The sequence below is a fragment of the Morus notabilis genome, unplaced genomic scaffold, assembly GCF_000414095.1.
Source record: "Morus notabilis unplaced genomic scaffold, ASM41409v2 Scaffold143, whole genome shotgun sequence".
NCBI classification, from domain to species: Eukaryota; Viridiplantae; Streptophyta; class Magnoliopsida; order Rosales; family Moraceae; genus Morus; species Morus notabilis.
In genome coordinates, this window is record NW_010366496.1 from 68,803 (window position 1) to 87,118 (window position 18,316).

The window sequence follows — 18,316 nt, forward strand, 5'->3', positions numbered from 1 at the left end:
TTCTTGTCCAATGACAAGTTGAGAGTCGCTGAAGATGCTGAGCCTCTCGATTTTCAAGTGATTCGCCAATCGCAGTCTTGCAATCAACGCCTCGTACTCGGCTTCATTATTCGACGCCTTGAATTTAAATCGTACCGCCGAAGTAATCTTGTGGCCTTACGGGCTGATCAACAGGACGTCGACTCCTGACCCGTTTTTGCTCGATGCTCAATCCACGTAGAGCTTCCGCTTCGTCATCTCGACTTCTTCGCGTGTGGCGGGAGTTGGTCTATGAGAGAACTCGGCCAGAAAATCAGCCAGCGCCTACCCCTTGATTGCTACTCTCGGTACATACTTAATGTCGAACTGGCTTAACTCCACCGACCATTTGAGAAGTCGACTAGAAGTTTCGGGCTTTTGCAACGCCTGTCTTAACGGGTGGTTTGTAAGAACCCGTATTGTGTAGGATTGGAAGTAATACCGAAGCTTCCTTGAGGCTACCATCAGGGCGAGGGCCAGTTGTTCCATTTCAGTGTATCTTGACTCGGCGTCGAGGAGTCTTTTGCTTACATAGTAAACCGGCAGCTGGACCCTTTCTTCCTCTCTTATTAGCATAGAGCTCACGGCGTGTTGTGACACGGAGAGGTATAGGCTCAGCTCCTTGTCGGGGATTGGTTTTGACAGGATCGGGGGCCTGCCCAGGTGCTCCTTTAATTTTTGAAAGGCCTCTTCACATTATGGTGTCCATTCAAAACGCTTACTTCCTTTTAAAGCATCAAAGAAGGGAACGCATTTATCCGTCGCCATTGATATAAATCTGTTCAGAGCGGCGACACACCCTGTCAACCTATGCACCTCTTTTGGTTTAGTTGGAGACCTCATATCCTGCAATGCTTTTATCTTTTCGGGATTAGCCTCTATTCCCCGGTTACTGACCATGAAACCAAGAAATTTCTCTGATCCAACTCCAAAGGCGCACTTCAGGGGGTTTAGTTTCATATGGTATCTTGTCAACACGCCAAACATTTTCCCCAAATGGTCGATGTGCTGGGTGGCCCTGGCACTCTTTACAAGCATATTGTCGACGTAAACTTCCATTGATTTTCTGAGCAGCTGAACAAACATCTTATTCACGAGCCTTTGGTATGTAGCCCCTGCTTTTTTCAAGCCAAAAGGCATTACCTTGTAACAGTAGAGGCCCCTATCGGTTATGAAGGATGTGTGCTCCTCGTCGGTCGGATGCATGGGGATCTGATTGTATCCGGAGTAGGCATCCATAAAACTCAGCATTTTATGCCTCGTTGTGGCGTCAACCATTTGGTCTATTCGAAGGAGCAGAAAACCATCTTTTGGGCAGACTTTGTTGAGGTCACTGAAGTCGACGCATGTTCTCTATGTTCCGTTAGGCTTGACCACCAAAACGGGGTTTGAGACCCATCGTGGGTAATGGGCCTCTCTAATGAAACCATTGTTGATTAACTTATCGACCACTTCTTTCAATGCCTCATACCTCTCCGGGTTCATTGGTCGGTGCTTCTGGCGTTTGGGGGGATATGAGGGGTCGATATTTAGAGAATGGCATATGACTTCTGAGTCGATCCCTTCCATATCAGCATGATTCCAGGCGAAGACATCCAGGTTCTTTTTTAGGAAGCCCTCGACTTCCACCCTAAATTATGGGGTTAAGTCCGAGCCTACTTTTAGCACTCTGGTTAGCTCGTCCTCGTCGACTTGGATCTCCACCAATTGCTCGATGGGTTGAGATCATGTGACCTTCTCTTGGACCTTGGGATCTATGTCCTCAATGGCGCCTTGACAGACCATTCTGGCCTCCTGCCTCCCCGGCTGGTCATATCCGCGCAAGGCATCAGAATACGTAACCCTAGCCTCATACTGGTTGCTCTTTATTTCGCCTACACCGTTTCGGGTAGGGAATTTGACCTTCTGGTTGTAGATAGAGGTTATTGCCCTCAGCACCTGTAGGGTTGGCCTCCTAATGACGACATTGTATTGGGAGCCTCCCTTTATTACCATAAAATTAGCCATTATAGTGGCTTGTCGAGGTTTCTCCCCAGCAGTTATAGGCAGCCGGATTGTCCCCCGAGGGATGACGGAATCCCCAATGAAACCGTACAACGGCCTGGAGGTTCTCTCTAATTGTTCCTTTGGGATCCCCATCTTTTCCAGGCAGTCGGAGTATAGAAGGTCTATCGAGCTCCCATTGTCCACTAGGATTCGGCATACAGTGTGATTTCCAATCACAGCTTCTACCACCAAGGCGTCGTTGTGGGGGAAGTGAACCCCGCTGGCGTCGTCCTCATTAAACGCCACGTCTGCACTGCCAAACCTTGTTACTTTCACGGCGGAGACACTCCAGAACCTTTCCTGGTAAATGCCTCTGGCTTCGTGGGCGTAGTCTTTTTGAGATCTCCTCGAGTGTCCTCCAATATACGAACCGCCGAGGACGGTCCGTATGACGCCAACGAGTTCTCAGTCCTCTAGTCGATGATTCTTCTCTCGGCATTGACCGTCATTTTAGCCGCCGTGACCATCGTTTATTGGTCTCCTCTCGGCCTTGAACTCCTGCAGCCTTCCCTCACAGATTACCCTTTCGATCTCATCTTTAAGATCGGCGCAACCATTGGTGTGGTCGCCAACGTCGCCGTGGAACCTGCAATATTTTTTCTAGTTCCTTCGGCTGGGATCTAACCTCATCGGCTCAGGGAGGCGCAGCAAGTTCCCGCGACCTACCTGATTAAAAACTTTCTCGACTCCTACTATTAATTCATGGTAGGAATCATACCTTTGAAACGGCCGAGGCTTGCGATTTTTCTCTTGCCTCGGCTTCTTGTCTTCTAGAGCGTTTGGCGTTGAAGCAGGCCACTTGTCCCCGTTTCCTCCGCCTCTCCGTTTCTTTCCGTCTTGCTTTCCTGCAGTCGACCCTTGCTCAGTCCCTTTGTTTTTGTTGGACCTGTGCTCAGGGTCATTCGCATCCACTTCCTCGGCGTTGATGTACCCTTGTGCTTGTGCGATGAATTCTTTGTAACTAGACGGGGGCTTCCGGTTCAGCTCTCTCTTGAAGGGAGTAATCTTCTTCATGCTAGATAATGCCCCCATCAAGCCTCCCTGTCAGTTATGTCCATCGTTGCGGCGACAGCTTCCCCATACCTTGCAAGCCACTCTTTTAATGACTCGTTTGGCTTCTGGTATATTGTTCTCAAATTCTGCTTTAGAGGGACATATTTTTTCACTCCCATAAACTGAAGGGAAAATGCTTCCTTCAACTCATCCCAGCATGAGATAGAGTTTGGTTTTAGCGTTCGAAACCATCTCCGAGCAGAGTCCGTTAGATGGTTTCAGAAGGCTCGGCACATGATCTCCTCGGCATATCCATGCAAGAGCATGTGCCTTGTGTACATTTCTAGGTGATCGTCGGGATCCCCTCTGCCGTCATACAGTGGGATCGACGGTGACCTGTATTTATCGGGGAGAGGTGGCGCCATAATTTTTACGGTAAACGGGTGATCGTGCGTCCGGCTGGGTGTGATGTCGACGTTCACCACCTCGGCCACTCGTCGTATATTTTTCTTTGGGGCAGCGACATCGCCCGTGAGCTTTTGCTCTAGGCTGGCCATGTGCTCCACAATGGCTCGTGTCTCCTCCGTTGAGATTGCTGAGCCGGCTCCTCTCGAAGCTTCTGCCCTTTGTGCGTTGGGTTCGCCCCTTGCCCGTACGCCTACTTGCACCGACCCTGCATCTCCTGGAAGGTTTCCAACTGGGTTCTGAGGCGGCGCTTCGGGGTTTCCCAGGCCTCTGGCTATTTGGTTCTCATGAGCCCGGGGTCCGGCGGCCCTTAGACGACTGCCGGAGGATTAGGAAGGTCGAGGCCTGGGATCACCTCTAAGATTTTCACTGTCCCCGATTCCTTCTGGGATATCTTGGCGGTCACCAGGGTTCTGGTTTCCAGCCACAGCAGCTCCTAGCGGTATTGGGGCATCTTCTAGAGGCGGCATCGAGTTCCTTCCATCCAAGCGCTCAACGACAGTCATTAGTCCCCGCACCAAATCGGTCAGAGTAGTGAGCTGGGCCTGCATCTGCACAAGGTCCGGTCGCGGCACATCTAGGGGTGGGACTTCATTCCTAACCAGAGGTGGGTCTTCTTCCATCCCGTCATTCACCGGATGTGTGGCAGTTTCTTCCATCTGGCTGCCTTGGTTGATGGCCTCAATTCTTCTTCATGGAGGCATGTTTGCTGACTATGTTGTTGTTAGGGGTCAAGCGTATGAACTAGAGATTCTAGGTTCGGTCCCCAGTGGAGTCGCCAATTGTTGACGGCTAAATTTCGTCAACAGAAATACGCCGGGTTACCCACTGGTATCCTGTTGGGTTACTAGTTAGAAATTAACTGTATATTTGAAATTATGCTATGAAGTGTTTGTTGTATTTTTGGAAGCATGAGAATAATGCTTGAATGAGAGGACACACGAAATTTATAGTGGTTCACTCTATTAATGAAGAGCTACATCCACTTGTGTATTGTATTTCTTTTTGAACTTTTACAATTTACATGTATCGTTCCTCTTTCTCTGATTGAAGATTAAAGAAGCCAATCTTCTCCCTCCTCCGTGTATGGGGCTTTGCCCCTTTTATAGCTCAAGGTTCCTTCGTGGGCGGTTCTCCTTTGTAGGTAAAAGTACTTGAGTGACCTACCTTTCTAGGCCTAGACCGTAGACCACTAATCACTTTTTGAACTATTCACTCAGCTAATTAGTCTTCCATTACGGCTCTGTAGATTCCGATAATCCTTCACTACCCACTGTAGGGCGGTTTAGGGGATTGCAATTAATGCCTGTACTGCAGACATCTCTCATCCCTAGACGCAACTTGTGATGTCAAGCTCCTTTCTGAAGAGTATTCCCCTCGTCGTCTGCGTTGCGTAGACCGCATGTTCTTCCTGGCAGTCGACCCTTTCTATACATAGGAATTTTGTTACCATAAGATCGATGGCACGACTGGTCGACGGTATGCCGAGTCGATGTCCTAAGTCAGGCCTTCTTTGCAGCGTAGAGGGGAAGCGAGTTTCAAGCGTCGAGGGTTGTCACCTTTTGAGAAAAAATAGAGTCACGTATCACGCTATCACTGTTTCACATGTCACTCATATTTTTTCACACAACAATAATAATAGTAATAGTAACAGTAATAGTATTAATAACAGTGATAATAATAATAATTATTATTATTATTATAATTATAATAAAATAATAATAATAATAATAAATTTAGAAAAAAGTATCTGTTCATATTATGGCTTTGAAGCTATCTTTTCGTGTCCTTGTCAAACTTTATTCGGCGGTCTCGTCAATTTATGATAGCTTTGAATCTGGTCTTTGGATTGTCCTTTCATATTAGCTAGTTTGGAGTCTTTTTCTTACATGTCGTCGTATGATATGGTTCGCGGAAATTCTCCTTGTCAAGGGCATTGTTCGATTTTGTTTTCGCTATTAGTTTTAACTTCTGTTTGGTGGGTAAATTAAAATTACGAGATTAAAATTATTTTTAATTTATATGTAATTTTTATAAGAAAAAATATTATAACGAATTATGAATCATAATTTAAATTAAAAAATAAATTTTCTAATTAAATGGGCTCTTAATGAATTTTTACCAATGTCTAGATCTCAAATAAATGAAAATTTTATTAATAAGACCTTTTCAATTGTAGTCAATATCTTATTACGAATAAAATAGAGATTTTGCGATTTGATTATTGTATTTTTGATTTATTTATTTTAAATCTTTTTTTATTTTAGAATTTAAAATTAAATTTAGTAATTAGTAATTTATTAGAATTTAATTTAGTTATTTATATTTTTTACCACTCTTTAGTCTTCTTAGTAGATTTTGCCTTTAATATGTCCTATGAGCAACTCTAACGTCTAACCTAGGCTAAATTGGCGTGAAAAAGTGGGTTTACCGTGAAGAATTTTTTTCCAATTGACCACCATTTTTCACGCTATTTTAGTGTGAATGTTGTGCGGGTGAACAGTAAAAATTTAAATTTAGTTGCACTGTTCACTCAACACCAAATTTAGAATATATAAATAGAGAATATAAAAAAGGAGATGAAGAAGAATATTATTTTTTATGTTAAAACCCGTACAATAAGTTGGAGGTGAATTTACTATTTAAAGTGAAAATTACACCATTTTGTCGAAATTTAGAGGTTGTTTGGTTGAGAGATTCGTTTCCTGATTCGAATCATGATTCGTGGTTCGTTATAGTATTTTCTCTTATAAAAAATACACGTAAATTAAAAATGGTTCAATTCATGAACCAAACGTGTCCTTACACCATTTTTATGCTATGGGTTAAAGATGCTCTAATTACCAATACCAAAATAAAGAGAAATTTTGTTGGATATATATCATGACTGTTTCATTAGCTAATAATTGCAAGTTTTGATCCTTTCACTTTTATTGATCTACGAGTAACCCACGGCCTTCAATAATTTTAATAATGAAATAATAATCAATTTCGTTTTTAGTTAAAAAAAAAAAAATGAACCATTAGTCACAACATCTTCTTATAACATATTTACAATATTTTTGTGTAACCAAATTACGTAGTTCTTAAGCACAACTTGTGACTAATATAGATTTTGTTAAATTTCTGTTGTGACTAAAACTTTTTTCCACAGACCTTTTAGTTAAGGGAACTTTTCTGTGTGACAAAAGAAAAACTTTTTCCTATATATGAATAAAATTACAACCTCGTGGTTAAAAGTTTTGATGCGACTAAATTCATATTAGACATCACAAGATTCTGACTAAACATACAAATTAGTTGAATCTGCTTCCAGTTAAAATTTATAACATTTTAAAAATGGTTGTCCACCACTTATCCAATGTCTCTAGATTGATAATTCAGATTGAACAAGTAAATAATTTAAAAAAATTAAAAGAACACTCAAAAAACACAAATAACCTCTGAGAAATAATAAGAACAAAGTGAAGACAATAACATGCAAGGTAATTATATTCAAAAGATGAGTGTCTCTCTTTTCCTCTCAAATCGAGAGAATTTATAATACATAAGGAATTGGTAATTCCTCCTATTAATTCGAGACTTTATTTTCTCTTTAATACAATAAGGTTCTTCACCTTTTCAGGTGTTACATCCGATAAATAATTAGTAAACGAATTAAACTTGAGTCATTGAATGACTTTAATTGTCGACCGTTACTTGACATTGATGTTTCATAACTCCTGACGTTCCGACTTCTTCTCTATTTGGGCATACGCTCAGATAGTTGCCTAGCTAGCGCACACACAGGTTGGTACCCTAGCATACGCTCAAGTTGCCTGAAAACTTAGTACATTTTTATTAGTTTCAAAAAATCCTTCCAAAGGTTACTATATATTTATTTTTTTCATTCCAAAATTTTCTAGTTCTTCTTAACCAAACAGCTGGCTATGAGTTGAATTATGGTGAAATGTTTAAATAAGAAGAGATAACAATAATAATAATGTATAGTTTGAAACAATATAGATCTTGCATGCATGTCATGACATCATCTTAATAAGTAGCAAGGTCTATTATTGGAACACAATGGGCTTATTCTTTTGATAAAAAACTCAAAAAAATGTAACTTAAGTTATAATTTTATTTGAGTTCATGTTCTTTTAAGTTTAAATTCGAGTTTAAACTCGAGTTTATGACTAAAATTCGAGTTCAAGTTTCTCCTTCAACTCCAGTTCAGAAACTCAAACTCAAATTAATGAACAGTATTTTTTCTATTCTTAAAAATGCTATAACTTTTTCGTTTTAATTATGATTGAGATGATTTTTTTTCTCTGCGTTGACAACGAAAAGACGAATAAAACCCGACCCATATACCCTATTAAAATTTTTCATCAGGATTGAGTTTTAATTAAAATACTATCTAAATACAAATTCAAGTTTTGACTCACTCAAACACAAACTCAAAAAAAATTTTATCTCAAACCATAACTCAAATGTACACAACCAAATACAAACTCAAATTACAAGTTCAACTCAAATTTAACTTAAAAATTATACTCAAATTAAACTCTAAAAGAACAAGATATATTCACGTTCTCCTAAAAAAAAGCATAAATCACGAGTCAACTTATTAAATTTATGAGTTTTCTCTTCGAAAATAATGATTGTACTTGAACGAAATCATCACTTACGAGACAGAAAACTTACAAAGTCTTCCACGCGGAAAATGCTTGGAGACTTGACTAAAGAGATTAACACGTAGATTTTTCTGGGTTTTCGTTTTCCAAATTATCAAGTCGTCGTTGATTATTCATCTATGGATATTTATATATGACTTCTTTTTAATATATATATATGATCTCAATTCTTTCCAAGCTTATAAAACTTTGTATTTCAGCTTAAAGTAGGAGTGTCAACCTGGTTATTATGTTCTAATATTAGTTATATTATTCTCTCGTAATTTACTAAAAACAAAAAACAAAAAAAGTTTATAATTTCATGCGCCCAAACTTTTAACTCAGTTAATCAATACTTTGGATCTAAATCTATACTGATATTGATATTAATGTTAAACTGTTAAATTATAACAAATGTACTTTTAATAAATTAATATTTTATATTAATCTTATATTAATACATTAGTATAGCAAATCAAATAATAGTACTAATATTTAAAAAGCTTTTTAAACAAGGTTTCAAAAAGAAAATAGAATGAAATAAAATAAAATAAACAAACAAGATTAAAGTATGAGGTGTGAGAGAAAAGAAAGTCAAGCAAGCAAAGTGGAGTAGAAAAACACATAATCCTCTCTTATTTTGAGAAAACAAAAAAACAAAACAAAACTTTGGAGACATCTAAAAAAAATTAATTTAGGGTCATATTAGTTAAAAAAAATTTACTTTTAAAGTCATATTTGTGTGAACAAATATTTTAGATGATTGAAAAAAAAAGACATTTAAATAGAAACATATCTAAGGAGAAAGAAAAAATATATTAATGAAATAATTAAGAACACATTAATTAAAAATAAAAAACTCAAGAAAGCAAGTAATTAGTAAGTGCAAAAAAATTATATAAAAAAAACAAAAAAACCCAAGCAAGCAAGTGCAAAAAAAAAAAAAAAAAACAGCATGAGACATCTCCTGATCTTCTATAAGTATATAGATTATAGATTATAGATTATAGAAACTTAAACGAGATATGCAAATACCATAGTGAAATTTATGTTCTAAACTCTCAAATTTTCATCAATCCATTATAAATTTAAAATATTATTTGATCTAGATATTAATGTTTGAAAAAATTTAGTCCCTAAAAAGAAAAGTCTTAGATGAACTAGGGAAATTGAGGAGGAAAATAAAAAAGAGACCTTTCTTGTATGACTAAATTCTCGTAAAAACGGTTAGATTTTTGTATTTGAAGCGATCACATTTAAAGATGCATGATAGGAATACCAAATAAGTGTAAAGAAAGTATCTTCGTTGTCGTGCCAAATATGTGTATTAATGCTAAACTTTCACATTTAAGTAGAAAATCACTATCAAATGCGTTGTTGTTCTTAGAGTTAAATTTGGCGCATGCTATATTTAATAGTAAATTTTGCACTAAATAAAGTATTTATCAAAATATAATATATGTTATTCTTCTTGGTTGGTATAGATCATTATAACATTGATATTTTTAAATTATTAAAATAAAAAAAATAAAAAATTACGATGACACTTAATTATTTAAATAACATAAATAATAAATATATACAAAATCATGTTAAACCATGTTATTTTCTCTTGTAAGATTTTATATTATACATAATATAAGAAAACATAATATAGGACATGATCGTTAAAAACAATATTGCGAAAATAAAAAAAGAAAAATAAATAAAAAAGAAAGTCAAGTCCACGCCGTAGCACCCAAGTAGTGGTGGTAACTCGTGAGTGGTCCAAAAGTGCGAGCATAGAATGCCTTTGATCTCTCCCCCGCGTGGAACCGTTTCTAGTCACGGTCGGAGCAACTAAAAGTCGCGCCGCAATAATAATAATAAATAATACCAATATGCTCATCCAACGGCCGTCGTCTTGTCCACAACGCCCCAGTCCTGACTCCGCCGCGTCATACATTTATACTATTTTTTAATTCTATTCAGAAATTTCCTAGGGACATTGCCCGATTCCCACCCAGCACCCAGCCGTTCATTTGGTTAATTTAAGTTTAAAATTTAAGTTTTATTACAGTAAAAATTTCTCATAAATAGTCACATCTAATTTTTTTACTATAATAAAAAGTTCTCATATAAAGTCACATCTTAACTCGAATTAAAAACTCAAATCAGCGAACTAAACGGGCCATTTAAGTTTTTAATTTTAGGTTTTTACAATAAAAAGCTCTCAAAAAATATCACATCTACTTTTTCTACTACAGTGAAAAACTCTCAGAAAATGTTGCATCTCAGGTCGAATTGAAAACTTGAATTCGGTGATTTGAGTTTTTAATTCGAGTTGAGATGTAAGTTTTTGCGTCTGTTTAGTTCGTTGATTCGAGTTTTTAATTTGAGTTGAGATGTAATTTTATGTGAAAACTTTTTACTGTAACAGAAAAGTTAAATGTGTCTGCTTTTAAGAGCTTTTTTTACTGTAATAAAACTCGAATTCTAAATTCAAATTAGTATAATAAATGAGGCATATATGAGAACTTTTTATTGTAAAAAAATTAAATGTGACTATTTTTTAAAAAAATTTACTATAATAAAACTCAAATTAACAAAATAAACAAAATTTAAATATGATTAAAATCAAATCATATTAAAAAAAATATAAAATAAATAATTTTTTATACACATTTAAAAGTAAATAACTAATAATATTACATTTTTTTTTATTCTACCCGAGAAAGTCTCAGTTTAATAATAAAAAATAATAATGAAAAGAAAAGGCAAAAAAAAAAAAAAAAAAAAAAAAAAAAAAAAAAAAAAAAATTTCAAATAGATTTCAAGTTGTCAGATTCGTATTAAAGATATTTTACTGGGATAACAGCATATTTGACCCCTTTTTGGCCCTACTTTTGATAAATGTGCATAATCTTTTTAAAATTAGATACATGGCGGTCATGTTTTTAATGACAGTGAAATGACCAAAAGCCCCTTTTCTTCCTCTATCTTGTTCACACTTCTCTTCGGTTCTCTCTCTCGTTCTCTCGGCATTCTCCCTCTCTCTCTCCTTCTATCGGCATTTCTCTCTCTTTCTAATTATCTCGGCGTTTCTCTCTCTCCTGCTCTCGGCCAAATGAACCAGGTATGTAGACCAAAAGAATGGAGGAGATCGGCCGGAAGAAAATCTCGGCGAAGCTTCGTGACAGCACTGATTGACCGGCTCTGCGTGCGGTGGTGGAGAGGCCGGAGATCTCCTCCGGTGTGAGATCTATTCTGAGAAGGGGTGATCTCCTCTCCGTGAATAGCAATCATGGATTTGCGAAGAAGCAGAAGAAAAGCTCTGCCGATTAGTGGGAAAAAAAAGTATGAGCAAATTGCAGAAGAGGAAGAGAGAGAGAGATCGGAGAGAGGAGTAGATTGACAGGAGAGAAAGTACAGTATAGAGAGAAGAAACAAACAGAAAGGAAGAGGAAGAAGATGGGGACAATTTTGGAAATCTAAGAAAAGGGATAAAAGGATCGGCCATATCCCTAAATTAAGAAAAGTTAGGCCAAAAATTTTGTACGGGATGAAGAAAAGGCCACTAACTCAAATTTTTTTGTTTATTTTGTATATTTTTTTATTTTAATGTGATTTTAATTAAATATAATGTTTAAAAATTATTCAGAAAATTTTAAACAATAGTCTAAACAAAAGAATGAAAAGAAAAGAAATACAAAGAAAAAGAATGAGATTTATATGGTACAACTTAAAAATTGAAAGTAGCATTTGTTTAACTTTTAATTGTTAAGGCCTCATTTATTTTATCGATTCAAGTTTAGAATTTAAGTTTTATTACAGTAAAAAAATTTTAAAAATAATCACATCTAATTTTTTTATTATAATAAAAAACTCTCATATAAAGTCACATCTCAATTTAAATTAAAAATTTAAATCAGCGAACTAAACAATTCTTAAATTTATATTATGAATTTTTTATTTTATATATTTTTTTATTTTTAGGTGATTTTAATTAAATTGGACTTTGAGAAACATATGTTGGAGATGTTACAATACAAGGATCCACGAAAAAATGATTAATCAAGGAAAAAAGAAAAAAAAAAAGAATCAATAGGTGGTCAGTCACCTCACGTGATATTCGTGACGTCGTGGACAATTGATGGCGTCACCACAAGAAAAAGCAAAGAAAGGAAGGACTGATAAGGTGGGAAAGCATTACTCACTAACAACAAACCGTACAAATACTCTTCTTACCTTAGTAAGCCAAAAAGAAAAAAAATAAAGGGAATTTTACGATAGTGCGAGTCATTTTGTTTTATCGGTATTAATGCTGAAACTTTAAAAGCGCCGTTCACGCCGTTTAAAAAAATTGAACTTATCTCTGTTCGAGTTCACCCAGATAAATTTAGGATTTGTTCTTTTAGAGTTTAATTTGAGTATAATTTTTGAGTTAAATTTAAGTTATAATTTAAGTTAAACTTATAAAAACTTATGTCTGTTCGAGCTCACCCAGATAAATTTAAGATTTGTTCTTTTAGAATTTAACTTAAGTATAATTTTTGAGTTAAATTTAAGTTATAATTTAAGTTAAACTTATAACTTGAGTTTGTGTTTGGTTGTATACATTTGAATTATGGTTTAAGATAAAAATCTTTTTGAGTTTGTGTTTGAGTGAGTCAAAACTTAAATTTGTATTTAAATAGTATTTTAATAAAAACTCAATGTTGATGAAAAATTTTAATAGGGTATATGGGTCGGGTTTTATTCGTCTTTTCGTTGTCAACGCATAGAAAAAAATCATCTCAATCAGAATTAAAACGAAAAAGTTATAGTATTTTTAAGAATATAAAAAATACTGTTCATTAATTTGAGTTCGAGTTTCTGAACTCGAGTTGAAGGGGAAACTTGAACTCGAGTTTTAATCATAAACTCGAGTTTGAACTCGAGTTTAAACTTGAGTTTAAACTTAAAGAACATGAACTCAAATAAAGTTGTAACTCGAGTTACCTTTTTTTGAGTTTTTCACTCAAAAAAACAAGCCCTTAGGCTGTCCACCCGCACCTCTGAATTCACTTTAAACGGGTTTTGGATAGGTCTTAGCTGTCTATCTGGAATTTGAAAAAAAAAATTATGCATTAGAATTGTGTATAATTTTAATATAATTGTGCTAATTAGGATTCTCGATAAACAAGTTGTTGATCTAATGTTGTTGTCATTCGCGCAACTTACATACGATCTACTTGTGGATCGTATTTCTACGTGGTTAGACCACCGGTTGCGCTATCAAATGATAATTGTGTTTGGCGGAGTTCGGCTCTGTCGGTTTGGTCACGCTTTTGAAAACACTTTTCAGAGTGTCTTCTCAAGTGTGTTGTAGCGTGAATAGTGTCACCTTATAAATTAGAATGACAATATTTACATTGAGTTATGTGTTTAATGTTACTGTCATTGTCGGCCTCCTCTAGGACGTCAAAGTGCTCCCAAACTGAGGATGTACGCTTGCATTTTCTCTTTCAGGTTGCAACACTTGCAGTAGCACTTGCCTCTCCACGCCCACCATTGCGACCACAACCTCCGCTAGATCCACCAGGACCACCCCAGTCGGGATTTAGAATTGGACAACATTCCTCGGGTGCTTGTGTTTGTGTTTCCTGCGTAGTATAAACATTAGTATGAATTGGACTTTGAGGATCAACGGGATTATCACCATAACCAAAGGAATCCATTGTAAAAATGAAATTAAAATTAATTAACAAAAAAGTAAAAAAATAAATAAACAATGAGCTTGAGAGAGCTTGAAGTTGAAAAGAGCTTTGAAAGCTTTAAGACTTCAAATGAGAGCATTTTAAGAGAGAGCTTTAGGACTTTGTGTGAGCTTGTGAAAAAAATATGAGAGAGATTTGAGACAAAAGTGAGACAGATTAAGAGAGATTGAGAGAGAATGTGGGAAATTTTGTGAAGAAAATATTTGGGGAATAGGGGTATTTATAGGGAAATTTTTGGGTTAAAAAATCAATTTTTCGAGTGCAACAACTAGTTTTTTGAAATGCGGGTCAGGCTTCGGGCGGGTCGGACTGGGCTTTAAGGCAACGGCTAAAAATATAGCCGTTATTCTCGGGCTTCTTAGGCGGTGGAACGGGTCGGTTATAACGGTAAAAAAAACTGTTGGTCGGGCTTAGGCACGAGTTTCGGGCCTAGTGGTTCGAACAGTCAGCGGGCTTTGTCCAAGACATTTTTTCGGGCTGCCCGAGCCCGAGCCCGAGGTTCCCTGCTGGACGGGCGGACAATGGTGCCTGCCCGCTGAGCTCGAAAAAATTCAGGCTCGGGTAAGCCCGCCGCACAAAGTTCCAGCACTAATCGGTATGTTAAGTATTTTTAATCGTTGAATTAACTTTTTAACGGTCAGATCTTTATATGTTTGTATTAAAAATTTATATTACGCTATACAAAACTATTTCTACTATAAATCTAACCGTTAAAAAAATAAATCCAACAATAAAAACACTTACTCACTGTTTGAGTAAAATAGCTTGCTCTGTAAAGACTACTCAAAAATAAAAGATAGAAAGCTTTATGACTTTCTTTAATATACCGTTCTATTAAGATAATTTTTTATCTTTAAATTTAATTAAAATCACATTAAATTAAAAAAATACAAATTTAATTATTTTAAAAAAAATTTAAGCATTAAAAATAAAAAATTATTAATAATTTATTCTTTTCAACCATACAAGACAAAATCCCAAAAACTTTTAGCAAAAAAAGTACAACAAAGAAATTAACTAATCGATATCCCATCAATTACGGCTACCAACCTTTAAAAAAAAAAAAAAAAATTACGGCTACCAGCGTACCACTAGCCTTATTTCTTTACGCAGAAAAAGAAAAAATTTTATTATAATAAAAAATTATTACATAAAATTATATTTTAATTTAAATTAATAAATTAAACGGACCTAAAAGAGTAAGCAAACAATTTGAAAAAGGACCTATAAGTTAATAATTATGTCCATCGAATATTCTGTTATTTTAATTTGTTTTTGTTTTAGTAGTAGAAAGTGATAGAAATATATGTAACGTAATTTTTATTGCATAGACTGTTATTTGGTTCTACGGGTGAAGATTGTTATTTCAATTATTGGATTGATTTTTTAATTATGAGATTTATAAGTCGGAGTAATTTTATGTTGTGTATTATAAATTTTTAATACGGACGTTCATAATCTAACAATTAAAAGCAATATTTCCTGCCAAATGAGTAAAATAACAATTCATATAGTAAGAATTTCCAGGAAGACGAAGGATTATTAGATCGTTGAGATAAAACATATTCTATGATGGCACCATATATATTTTACGTCATTAACAATAATCGATATAAATTAAACAACACATTTCAAATTTCACTATTTTTTTAAATGAAAATGGTTTTTTTGTATAACACAGTTATACCTGACTCATAAGTATTATTTTATTTCTTTTAAATCCTTTGTTATGCTCTATACATTAGGCTAACATTGAGCTCTTTTGTTAAGGTCTTTTCTCTACTAGTGCAAATTATAAAGTGATAAGCACGTTGTGTTTTTTATATTCCCATAAGAGACACGTTAGGAATAAATTATTGAAACAATCTTAACAAAAAAATAAATAAATAAACTCTTGATCAAGTTCACTTTGGATGTATTATTTGTAAAGTATAACACGAATATATATATATATATATATATTCATGTGTATATATAAACTAATGTGTGGGAAAGAAAAGAATACATTTGACCGGTTGAATTTAGGACTGGCAATCTGGATAGCGACATGACGACATGATTCGAAACTAGCACGGAATTAGTGGGTTTGGATTTACTATAAATGAGTTTAGATCATAATCGGGTTGACACGATTAACACGATTAATAAATGAATTGGGTTAGGGTTGACCTCTTGACACGAAGTGACACGAATTAACACGATTAGCTATATGTGTCATCTGTAATATAATTATATGTGATATAACATGAAAGTTTATATGACATATTAAATACAAATAATGTGAATTTTAATATTTGTAGGTAAAATTTATTTATTTTTCTTAAAGGAAAAGATAAATTGACTAATAAACATGTTAAACCTATCATGATCGCGTTAAATAAATTATTATTATATTAGTTATTTATTCAATATATTAATTTAAATAGGTTATATGAGTTATCACGATTAACATGATTAATAAATGGATTGTGTTTAGGTTGACATTTTTGACACGTTTAATAAACAGGTCATATTTAGATTGATATTTTCTGACGCAATTAATAAACAGGTTGACATAAACACGACTCACTAACATGAATTGCCACCCCTAGTTTGATTGAATGAAATTGCATAAAATGTTTTTATTTTCAATGTGTGTCATTTATTACCTTAAGTCCTAAACGATAATTGTTCTCGTTTTCACAAAGATAGTTGATCAAAATTTTCTGAACCAGGGAATTATATATCTCCGGTACTTTCAACCCCACTTAAAAAAAATAAGAAACAATAAGAGAAGGGAGTTCCAATTCTAGATCTCAACACTTGAAAACACGTATTTGAATTCAGGGAAACATATAGCAAATTATTTACTAGTTCTGCTAAAAATATATAGCAAAAACTCTCTTAAAAAAAATATAGAAAAAACTCTGATAAAATATTTTACAAATAAAAAAAATAGTATAATGAAAATAATTATTATGTAGTTTTGTAGTATAGACGTAAATATCATTATAATAAATTATTACGTAATTTTTGCTATTCGTAAAATATTTCACACAAAAAATGCTACATTTCAAAACGGTTCTCATAAAATTTTCATTTAGTGTAATTTTTAGTTGAATTTAACATTATGCTTGCTACCACTTTTCAACCCACTATTAGTAACAATTTTGAAAATAAGAAGGATAATGTACCTTTTCTAAGTATTTTTTTTTAATTTATCTTAGAAAAATAATGCTTCCTAGGAAAGTACTGTTTTGGTGAAGGGGGTGTGAAAACTTGAATGAAATGAAAAAAATATTGAGTATGTTATTGTATGATAGACAACTATACAATATTGTAAGTCAATCTACCCAAGGATGAATTGTGAACATAAGAGTGGAATATTTTTTGTCATGTAAATCTAAATGAGGAAAAAAAATTAAACCCTTTAAAAAAATTGAAAATATAATATCTCAAAAGCTCCCAAAATTTTCAAAGTACTACTTTCTAAAAAATATATCTATGAATAATACTTTCTAAAGGTATTACTAATCTTAACTTCAAAAAAAAAAAAAAAAAAAAAAAAAAAAAAAAAAAAAAAAAAAGAGAGAAAATAACTGGACGTAACGACTCCTTTGATTAGGGGTTTTGCCGCCCTGCCTTTTGATCGATACACAGTTGAGTAGGCTGATCAAGAAAAAAAAAGGAAAAGGAAAAGAATTTATAACCTAATTTAACCCCTTGTTTTATAGTGGGTGCTATCATTAATATGCGCGCAACTAACGAAGCTGAATGTTTGTATTAACAAAATAAATACCAACTTGATTTATTGTGTAGCATGTAAGTCCAAACGATTTCGTCTCATCAGCTTATGATCACAAGAAAAAGTTTCCAATTTTGTTGAGTATTATTTGAAATACTTTTCCTTCTATATATCAACTCATTGCACTTAATGATCAACTTAAAACATACATTATTAATGTCGTCCTAATGAACAGTTCTTGAGATCGAAAGGTATTAGTGATGTTGCACAAATAGTTGAGACGAGAATAAATAACAAATATCTATTAGTTTATTTACTTCTTACATTAGCTCTACTTGTTGTCATACCTATTGTGGAGAGGTGTTTTTTTTTTTTTTTTAAGAATATTGATGACGGGTATTTCTACCAACAAATTAAGTACTTTCAAGCATGAATATTTGTAAGTCTTCAAGCATTTTTGTTAGTTTAATGTCTTTTGTATACTTTTTATAGGAATTATAAATAAATGCAAACTTCGATGATTTTGCATGAAGAAAAGAAGAATATTTGCCCAACTTGTGAATCAATGCCAAGAGGAGGTGAAAGAGGATTTTAAGGTACAAAAGAGGAGGCTTTGGAATGCAAGAAAGCGGGCTACAGTGCGCAAAGAAAAGCGAAGTCAGAATGGGGCGCGCGCC

The 18,316-nt window shown here is 34.5% G+C and overlaps 1 protein-coding gene across 1 annotated transcript; it reads right to left on the reverse strand.

The window, feature by feature from the left end:
* Positions 1-1,743: 1,743 nt before the first annotated feature.
* On the reverse strand, positions 1,744-3,096 carry LOC112093974. The gene is made up of 3 exons (XM_024173687.1): positions 2,783-3,096; positions 2,529-2,650; positions 1,744-2,420 (listed from the first exon to the last, which is right to left on the reverse strand). The coding sequence occupies exons 1-3, from the start codon at positions 3,094-3,096 to the stop codon at positions 1,744-1,746; spliced, it is 1,113 nt and encodes a 370-aa protein (XP_024029455.1).
* Positions 3,097-18,316: the final 15,220 nt, after the last annotated feature.